Source organism: Thermobia domestica, chromosome 2, assembly GCF_964235325.1.
Source record: "Thermobia domestica chromosome 2, izTheDome1.hap1.1, whole genome shotgun sequence".
Classification (NCBI taxonomy): Eukaryota; Metazoa; Arthropoda; class Insecta; order Zygentoma; family Lepismatidae; genus Thermobia; species Thermobia domestica.
Window position 1 is genome coordinate 37,449,179 of NC_137455.1, and position 11,019 is coordinate 37,460,197.

Below are 11,019 nucleotides of genomic sequence, written 5' to 3' on the forward strand. Positions count from 1 at the left end.
CTTCATATGATTTTTGTTGTTTATTGCAACTCAGTGTTACGTGCCTCTTTTGAGAAAAACACAACAGAGTAGAACAACGTATATATATATATATATATATATATATATATATATATATATATATATATATATATAGGTAATACACTAATAAATAGTAAGGGATGATTCTCTGTGAAAGCATTTTTTCAGATTATAGTGCATTTTTTTAAGATTTTTAGTGCATAATCGCATTTTTTATTTTGCATTTTCCCCGCATTTATAGTGCAAAAAAATCCTAACTCTAGTAATAAGCCATTGGTGTATAGTGACATCTATGGTAGAAATAAGAAAGGAAAAAAACTTTTTTTTTCTTTCTTATTTAGCTCTGGCCTTCCACCTTAAGGATAAGTAAGGTTATGGATCTCGGGCTTATGATAATTTTCCACCACTGTTCTATACGACGGTGGGTTGATAAGTTCTCAGTGTCACCAACAAAACAAGTAGATAGGAAGCGAATCTTGATGTTTTTATTCAACATATTTCCCTTGTAGTGGAATGCACTTTTCACACTGCTGCTGCGGTGCTTCCAGGCCAGACAAATAGAGGTCGGATGAATGCTCTGCAAACAAGGCCTCTGTTTCAGAAATGACGTCATCGGCACCATTGAAATGCGTTCCCTTTAAAAATATTTTCAATTTAGGAAAGAGATAAAAGTCTGATGGAGTCAAATCAGACGAAAAAGGTGGATCTTCCTGTATTTGAAACCATAGGTCATCCAATTTTTGCAATGCCAGACGTGCCTTGTGTGAGGGCGCATTGTCGTCGAGGAAGATTACCCCTTTTGACACCTTTCCACGCCTATTCTCCTTTAGTGCTGCTTTCAGTTTGCCCAGAAGATATTTATAATAAGCTGCATTGCTGGTTTCATCCGATATCAGATAATCCAGCAATAGAATTCCTTCATAAGCCCAGAAGACCATAGCAAGGACCTTAGCAGAGGAGCGCTGTGTCCTAGCCTTCTTCGGACGCGGAGAACCGCTATAGCGCCGTTCCGCCGATTGCTGTTTCGTCGTGGGATCGTAGAAATATAACCAGGTTTCGTCGATTGTTACCAGCTGTTGCAAAACATTGGCCTTATCCGCTTGAAATTGGGACAGAACTGCCTTACTTGCCTCCACCCGTCCACGCTTCTGATCTGCATTCTAAAGTTTTGGAATCCAGTTTGTCTCGACCTTCCTTATAAGTATTCATGGATAACTATCCACACCCGTTCATAGCTAATGCCCAATATGTCGTCTATTTGTTTGAGCGGGATTCGGTGATTGTCGAGAATCATCCGGTGAATGGAGTCAATTATCTCGGAAGAGATCACTGAAATTGGACTGCCACACCTTGAATCATCGTTCAGACCAAACTGCCCACGTTTGAAGTTCGCTGCCCATTTCTTCACAGTGGCATACGATGGTGCCTTGTCCCCCAATGTCATGACAAGGCCGGTGTGGATCTCCTTCGGCGAGAGTCTCTTTAGTAAGAGGTACTTGATAAATGCACGGTGTTCAAATTTACTAATTTCTGAGACGTGGGCTGACACCCTCACTTTGGACCTGAAAAAAAAAAAACAAATTTAAAATTCGTTTAGTCAAACCAAATTTTGCAGAGTAGCTTCACAAACTAAAAACCTCATAAATGTATATAACTTTTATATCTAGCTTTGTTTGAACCTGGGTAGGCTGAGAACTTATCAACCTACCCTCGTATTAAGACAAATAGACCGTCAGTGATTTCGGAAATGAAAGGTGGTCGGCAAAAAGAAAAAAAAAGAAAAAGAAAAAAGAAAAGGTTGACCACCCCTGAGACATAGACTAATTGAGATGTGGAGGAGTCACGCTGGAGATAGTGACACAAGGAAATTGGGTAAATTAATTTGTGTGAGTTCAAAGAACTTCCTCAGCACCGAGAAAGAAAAAAACTGCCATATTGCCATATCCAATTTTCCCTCGTAAATAACTTATGCACCTTTTCCTTTATTTCCAATTCTTCATCCATCTTAACTCACACATATTCACTTTGACATATTAGTGTTTACTAATACCTATTGTGCGCTGTCCTGGCTTCGTTGATTACATGCCACAAAACACTCTCTTCTCTTGGATAAAATAGCTCACCAGCTAGAGGTCCTTCCTTGTCATTGACAAGGTAAATTAATATATTTTTTTCGTATCTTCGTTCGAATAAAGTGAAATTCGAATCGCTGATTCGATTTGTATCCGACGTTCGAATAAAGTGAAATTCGAATCGCTGATTCGATTTGTATCCGACATTCGAATAAAGTGAAATTCGAATCGCTGATTCGATTTGTATCCGACGTTCGAATAAAGTGAAATTCGAATCGCTGATTCGATTTGTATCCGAAGTACTCATAACGGAGTACTGGAATGATGTACGAGGAGTGATCAGAAAGTAAATTTACAAAGCCTACAGTGAAACGTATATATTATTTCATACAGCCAACAGATAGTAATATATACATTAGGTTATTTTTCGACATAGTCTTCACATCTGTTGAGACTCTTGTCACATTGGGAAATGAGTTTGAAGATTCCCTTTTGACAAAAATTCTGCTCTTGTATGTTCAGCTACTTTGTCACTAAGTGTTTATTCTCCTGCACTGAAGCAAAGCGACGGTCTCCTAGTTAAATTGAGATTATTTTGAGTTTTACGTCCCGTTCAGCAGCGAGACTATATGAGACGTGGACCTATTGATTAACGTGGAATCCGAACCACGTGAGCTCCCTCCGGGAATTGAACCCGGGTCTCCCACGCCAAAGGTGCGTACGCTAACCGCTTAGCTACGAAGGAGCTCGACCGTCTCCTAGGTGCTCCTTCAAGTACGGGAACAGGTGACAGTCGTTTAGAGCGAGGTTCGAGCTATAAGGAGGGTGTTCGATGGTGCCTCAGCGAAACTGCTTCAACAGCGTGGTGGTCTTCTTGGCTGTATGCGGGCGCAAAAATCTTTCGACAGCATGCTGAAACATGCTGATGAGACCTAAACCCTCTACCAGCTGCCGGTGAATTTCAGCCGCGATTACATGTTTTGCACACAGATCGATGTCATAGAAATCGAAAAACTGACGGACTTCTTCGCGAGACCAGTCTTCCAAACAAGTCGCCATTTGTTTTCTTACAACTAGCGCCGTAGGTAGCGTGTGTCTGAAGTTCTGCAGAGTTGCCAACTCCATGTATTAAAATTACCGCACACTTTTCATTCCTCTATACCAGACGAAAATCCAAAAATATTCGCCTTGTAACCTTAGTTTTTGATTCTTCCTCGTGTATAACAAGCATGTGTGTTGTCTATTGGGCCAAGCAATTCCAAGTGACAAATAATATAAATTGTAATTAGTAATCTGAGAGATAGTATTCACTCTTATGTCATATCAAATATTATTCAAAGAAACAATAATGCCACAAACTAAAGACCCAAAAACGTAGAAGTGAAGATATACGTATAATCTCCTACAAAATTACAGTGTTCACTTTACGATGGGTACATTTTGTCCCTTTTCCTCAAGCTTGGTCCAACTACTAAAATAATTTTACTAAATATTTCATAAAGAACCGTAGCATGTATTTCGAAAACAAAATGGCATTGAAATTCCACAAATAAACCTTGCTTATCAAACACGACTAAGAATTTCTCGAACTAATTCAAGATGCATGTATTTTTGCCGCATGACTTACAAGAGCCATTATAATAATTATTCATTAAGACTAGACATAATAGGATGCTGAGACGTGTCCAAAGTAAACAATTTCCTCTTGGAATCATTGTAGGGTAAACCAACGTCACAAAAGAAGTTCCTAAACAGCATATTGACACCGAAACAAAGAAAGACAGAGCTAAAATACCTCTTTCATAACAACAAGAAAGGTGGTTTTCCTGCTCTTCTCGGTGGGGTTGAAAGTGAAGAGCGGGATTGAGGGAGTGAAAGGGAATGTTTCGTGGTGGAAAATACCAAGACAGAGAGAGGCTGTGTGTGAAAACTGTCTGCAACCAGCTTCCCACAGTTTCTGACGTGGTTAAAAGGCATATTTCCTGGCAAGTGCTCAGGTACTAAATTCGTCCAGTGGTATTATTCTCTTCCGGTGACGTAAAGGAAGAAGATAAGCAACTAACTTTACCGTCTGTTTCTTCTCTCTGTCCTTCCCCCCCCCTCAACTTTTCCTTCTTTCTCCACTACAAAACTTGTCAGATTTGTTTGCTCGTCCCTCATGCTGAAATCCACAACTTGACATGGAAGGGACAGCACTCGGACAGTTTCTTTTTTTTATGGTCATATTTTCCAACTGGTGTCCAGTTGGACGTCCAACTTGTTCGTTTAGTTCAACGAATGAAACAGAGACAAAAAATCAAATATTTTCTGTGTATTAGAGTAAGGGATATGAACATATATTTTTTTTAATCTCCTATTTTTTCTATGAAGTGCTTTTCTCCGTATTCCATTCCTGTGTTTCTGGATTTTAATTCTTAGAAAACAGGAGTAGTTCTAAACTTTGTTTTAGATAGATTAGAAAGGCAATACTACATGTGGGATTATCAAGCTAAAAAGTTTTCCTGGATTTAAAGTCGAAGACATATCACGTACTAGATGTCATCATGTTTTTCTTAATTGATACCTGGAATTTGTAACAAGGTATATGTTACTGTAGACAATGGTCCATAGTGTATGATATCATCTTCTTTTATGACCAGATCTGCCTATTTATGCTATTTAGTTTGGACCAGACATAAATATCTATGCTTTATGTAATTAGTTTACAACATAAAAGATACCCCATTCTGAAAGAGTGTATATTCGTTTAAAAAGAAGATATTTTGTAAATATTAAGAAGGTAAATGTTAAAGTATTTTCAAAAAATACATAAATTCGCATATATCGTACTCAGTGTTGTCATTTTGGACAGTTAGTTAGTGGATTACGTTTAAGTAATTCTTTATTTCATCAAAGCGAATTTAGGGCAAATATACATATACCGAAGTGTGAACTGAACTAAAGGTTATATATTTTTTTTAATATTGAAGGCTATGTGAGGTGAAGAACTATAATTCAGAAATACTTACCTATAATATAATGGAGAAATGGATTCATTTCTGTCATTACCTAGAATCGAACATGGAGCTCCTTCGTGGCTAAGCGGTTAGCGTACGCGCCTTTGGCGTGGGAGACCCGAGTTCGATTCCCGGCGGGAGCTCATGTGGTTCGGATTCCACGTTAATCAGTAGGTCCACGTCTCATATAGCCTCGCTTTATAGTTCATATAAACTAAACTCAACTCAATTAGAATCGAACATGGGATTAAGCGCACAGTAGTATGAGTCGAAAAAAACGAGAAATTGGTCTTTCTGGTCAAAACACCGCGGAAAAGTTTTCGAATTGGGAAGACTAAAATGGAGAAATAAGAATTGTAGGAAAATAATTCAAAAGTGGATCAAAAGATTGCGATTTTGACCAATAATTAGTTTTTAGATCAGAGGTATAAATCGAGTTTTCGTATTTTCTACTGAATAAGCATATCATACTGACTTAAGTGATAGTTTGGATTTGATCGCACTATATGCAGTTCACCAGATATAAGGCGTACAAGAAAAAATTTGATTGAAAAAATATATTGGATCTTGGAGCAGGGGCCATAAAATTTGTGAACGGCCTCTATATTTAGTTTTCGTATTTTCTAGGGAATAAACACATCATACTGAATTAAGTGATAGTTTGGGTTTGGCTACACTGTATGTAGTTCTCGAGATATAAGGTGTACAAGAAACTTTTTAATTAAAAAAATATATTGTATCTTGGATCAGGGACCACAAAATTTGTGAACGGCCTCTAAATCTAGTTTTCGTATTTTCTAGGGAATAAACACATCATACTGAATTAAGTGATAGTTTGGGTTTGGCTACACTGTATGTAGTTCTCGAGATATAAGAAGTATAAGAATATTTTTGATTGATTGAAATATATTGGATTTTGGACCAAGGCCACAAAATTTTTGAGTGGCCTCTAAATCGAGGTTTCGTATTTTCTACAGAATAAGCACATTATACTAAGTTAAGTGATAGTTTGGATTTGGCTACACTGTAAGTAGTTTTCGAGATATAAGGAACACAAGAAAAATTTTGATTGATTTTTTTTATTTATTTTTGGATCAGGGTCACAAGATTTTTGAACGACCACTAAATCGAGTTTTCGTACTTTCTACGGAATAAGCACATCATACTGAATTGAGTGATAGTTTGGGTTTGGCTACACTGTATGCAGTGCTCGATATATAAGGCGTACAAGAAAATTTTTTTATTAAAATATATTGGATCTTTTGATCCAAAAAGAAATAAAATCGATGTATATCTTACAATCGCGCATACGGTACACTCAAAAGTTTGTCCAATTTGAAAAGAAAGAAAAAAACAAGTCACATTTCTACGATAGTTTTTGTGTTATTTAACTTGTCAACATTTAAATCTGTAGTCGACCTTACTCGAATTATATAATGATTTTGTACAAAAGAAATGTTCGTATCGATAAAAGTATTTCGCTCGCGCAACGGCTGTCCCTTCTAAGGAATTCAGGCGCTCGTTGCAAGAGTGGTAGATTTACCCTGCTTCTGTTTAAATATTTATAGTGAAACCTCTACTAACGGACACCTCTATAAAGCGGACACCTCCCATAACGGACATATTTTGTAATCCCCAAACACTGTAATAGGAAAAAGCTTATTGGCAAACCTCTCTAAAGCGGACACTCTCTAGTACTTACTCGGACAGTCTTTCCTGTCTTTTATAAGTATTTTTACCTCCGTATTACAGACATGTTGGAAAGTACAGTAAACATGCTTTTTTTCTGTAATTCATACATGTGTCAGCAAGGAAGCACATGAAGGTGTGACAACATTTTTCCTCCTCAAATGTCTGGTCTGGAACCCAGAGGAAAGGTCTCCGTTTAGCAACACCCTCATGTCCCTTGCTTGCATTCCACTCTGACCCAACCTGCTTTAGACACAAAAGTGATTGACAGTTGCCCGCCGTTTGTGATGACAAGTCATTCTACTGTCCCGCTGGAATATCTAACCAAGCAGAAGACAAGTTATGCATATTGTCTCAAAAAAGTCATTACTGGACCGCAATTAACTCACAAATTAAAACAATACATCGAAAATGTAGTAAGTAGCGATAAGTGTAAAGTATATAGCAAAGAATTATAACATCTTATTTCCATGTTGTGCCTCGAATATAGAGTATTGGATGGCGCAAGATAATGCAGGTACAGTAACATTTTGGCAATATTCGTAAATATATGATTCATGCAAAAATATTTTTTTCTAATTGTATAGCAACTTGTACTAATTTACGTAAGAAGATATTGAAACCTCTCTAAGCCGGACACCTCTCTATAGCGGATAATTTTTAATTCCCCACGGCTGTCCGCTATAGAGAGGTTTCACTGTAATACCAATAGAAAGAAAACCAAAAGAATATAGCTATAGTGATTATTATGTTTTACAACATACATCATACAGTAGCAGAACGAGGAGAATAGGTTTATCAAAAGGATTTCTACCGCTTTACAGCCCACATACTAATGGAGACTAACCTGGATTTAACGGCATCGAGAGTGTCATTATTCATTTCAACGACTCCGAAAACTATGTGTTGATCACTAATATAGATCGTTTTCGATAGTTTTTTTTAAATAAATGTTATCCCCTTTTCCATCCGCATTCCTCACTCTCATGCCAATATGGTATGAATTTAGACTCCAACGGCATCGGTAGTGTCACCAGTGATTTCCCAAACAATGGACAGAACACTAATATCGGTAGTTATCGGTTATTTTAAAATTTCAACAATTAGACACTTATTCCATCCCATAACTAAAATTGTCATTTTAATATTCTAAGATTCTTCGGAATCCTAAGCTTGATGATCAAGCCAAGTATAATTTTAATTTGTTTTGTAATCCTATTTTTGAGTCTTTTTCAGCTGTCGCAAAAGACAGTCTATCATTTTTCACATTCTCTACTCGGCACCGTACACTAAAATACTTCACACAAATTATTTTACGAAGTACTCAAGAAAAACTTCATATTTAGCATCCAAACAAACAAAAACAAGGATAAATATAATAACCCTGACAACAAAGTAAAAAAAAATCATTGAATTATTTGAGATACAAATATATCCATAACAATGACTTTAACATAAGAGCGAAACTTAATAAAAAAATCTCCAGAAAAAAATAAAATAAGGAATCCAAACTCTGTCTTAAGTTACAGATATCTCGTAATATCGAAGATGGACCAAGATGAACATAAATTACAAATACAGAAACATAATGATCTTGAACACAGCTACGTGGTTGAACTTAACAAGAGTACCATGAACGACCTCAATATAGGAGAGGACGATGTCCTTCTTATTAAAGGACAAAAGAGGACAAACACAGTCTGCTTAGCACGAGAGAACACAGAAGTCTCTAAGGACACCATATGGATGAACAGAATAACTATTGATAACGTAAGGTCTAATGAGAATGGCACAGTAATCATTTCGAAACTGGAAACAATTCCAACATGTTCAATGTTATTGGTCTCCGTCTTTGATGACGCTTTACCTCAAGGAATTACTAATCTTGATGAGACAATGAAACGTGATTGGATTGATAAATACATTAAAAACTATTTCAAGGACAAAAAGATTCCAGTTTACGTCCAAGATACATTTCTAGTGAAATGGGACTCTTCTTCTGTCGAGTTCAAAATCGCAAAACTAACACCAGGACCTTACGGTATCGTTGATTCTACAACACAGTTTGTTCTTACCAGTATCCCTTTCAAACGAATGGATCAAATATCTTATTTGAGGGCAATAGGTTATGATGATATAGGTGGCTACAAAGAACAAGTACGTCAGATAAGAGAAGTAATAGAATTGCCACTAACTCAACCGGAATTATTCATGAAGGCAGGCATAAAGCCTCCACGTGGAGTCATTTTATATGGACCACCTGGAACTGGCAAAACTTTGATTGGAAAAGCAGTTGCTAATGAATCAGGTGCTACTTTTATCTGCATCAACGGCCCGGAAATCCTTAATGCATTTGTTGGCATGACTTCAGCCAATCTACGTAATATCTTCCAAAGAGCTGCTGATATGGCGCCATCTATAATATTTTTTGATGAATTTGATGCTATTGCAGTAAGTAGAGAAAGCATCGACACATCAGGTATACAAAAAGAGCTTACACAATTATTAACTTTAATGGACGGAATGTCACAAAACTCGCGGGTGGTAGTAATTGCTGCGACGAATAGACTTGAAGACATAGATCCTGCTTTGCGAAGAGGAGGTCGATTTGACCGAGAAATAAAAATCGGTGTTCCAACCATCAGTGAACGGCAAGAAATTCTTGAAAAACTTACAAAACCAATGATGTTAGATGAAAGCGTAAAACTAAGTGAGATTGCTGAAGATACTCATGGTTTTGTAGGGGCTGATTTGGCTCTTCTTTGTAGAGAAGCTGCTCTTCACAAGATACGAAAAGAAGTTGACTCAAAAAATTTAGAAACTGCTGCTAAGAAGCTGAAGGATCTTACTCTCTCCATGAGCGATTTTCGATTTGCAATGCAGAAAGTAGGACCTTGTGTTTTAAGGGAAAATATGATCCAAATACCTGAAGTCACCTGGAAAGATATCGGAGGTCTTGAAACAGTCAAAATGGAACTACAAGAGCTTATTACGTTTCCCATTAAGTATCCCGGAAAATTTGTAAAATATGGCCTGAAACCACCAAAAGGTGTCCTTCTCTTTGGTCCCCCTGGATGTGGTAAGACAATGTTAGGACAAGCTGTAGCTAATGAATGCAAAGCCAATTTTATTTGCGTTAAAGGCCCAGAAATGTTGAGTAAATGGTACGGCGAGTCAAGTGCTAACATCAGGAAATTATTCGACAAGGCTAGGGCTGCATCGCCATGTGTTATTTTCTTCGACGAACTGGATTCTATCACAAAACACAGAGGAAAGTTCAGTTCAGATGATAGAGTCACTAATCAGATTCTAACTGAAATGGATGGAATGAAGAAAAACACAGGTGTTTTTGTTATTGGGGCTACTAACCGTCCTGATACCATTGATGCAGCCATTCTCCGTCCTGGAAGATTGGATCAAATTATATATATTCCGATACCTGATTTAGAAGCCAGATTCTCAATTCTCCAAGCCAACTTGCGTAAGTCTCCACTTGCCAAGGATGTTGATTTAAGAAATATTGCCGAAAGAACGAATGGGTTCTCCGGAGCTGATCTTACAAATATATGTCAGAGAGCTTGCAAGTTGGCGATCCGTGAGAGTATTAAATACGAAGAGAGTGGTGACCATAATGACAAAAGCTCGGATTCCTTAATAACAAAGAATCACTTTGAGACGGCTTTGGAAGAAACGAGACGATCCGTTTCAGACGCAGATATAAAGAAATACGAAAAATTGGCTGAGTGTTTCTGTAAAGCTCGAAGGGTAAGGTCAGACTTTTCGAGAAGTGATAATTCGTCTAGTACACATACGTAAGTGTATTGTGTACTAGATAAATCCAGAAAGTCTAGTGTGATTTCAGTTAGAAGCAAATGTTTGATGAAAGTATAAAATAATAGTTAACACTTAACTCGCAGTCACTACGAATTTAATTCAAACTATCACTTAAAATTTGCTATGAAATAAAAGCAGAGGTTTGGATGTAATATACTTACTTTCTTATACCTAAATACGAGGATCGTATATACTGCGGTGCAGCTTACAGAAAGATTGACACAAGGAAAATCCATTACAGCCATTCCCGACTTATGTAACAAATCTCCAAAATTAGAATATATCACACATCAAATATTATTTTAATATAATTCCATAGACCCTAAATGAAAATCAAGTCATATAGTTCTGTTTAATGTCCTAGGTCCTATCTTTTCTACGTTTAACTGAAATGTAAAAATGACACA

At 37.1% G+C, this 11,019-nt stretch overlaps 1 protein-coding gene and 1 pseudogene across 1 annotated transcript; one reads left to right on the forward strand and one right to left on the reverse strand.

Annotated features, from left to right (window-relative positions):
- Positions 1-1,216: 1,216 nt before the first annotated feature.
- LOC145678979 (protein GVQW3-like) lies at positions 1,217-7,660 on the reverse strand. The gene is made up of 2 exons (XM_081749581.1): positions 7,626-7,660; positions 1,217-1,583 (listed from the first exon to the last, which is right to left on the reverse strand). The coding sequence occupies exons 1-2, from the start codon at positions 7,658-7,660 to the stop codon at positions 1,217-1,219; spliced, it is 402 nt and encodes a 133-aa protein (XP_081605707.1).
- A 555-nt stretch (positions 7,661-8,215) lies between these two features.
- LOC145671484 (transitional endoplasmic reticulum ATPase pseudogene) lies at positions 8,216-10,764 on the forward strand (annotated as a pseudogene).
- Positions 10,765-11,019: the final 255 nt, after the last annotated feature.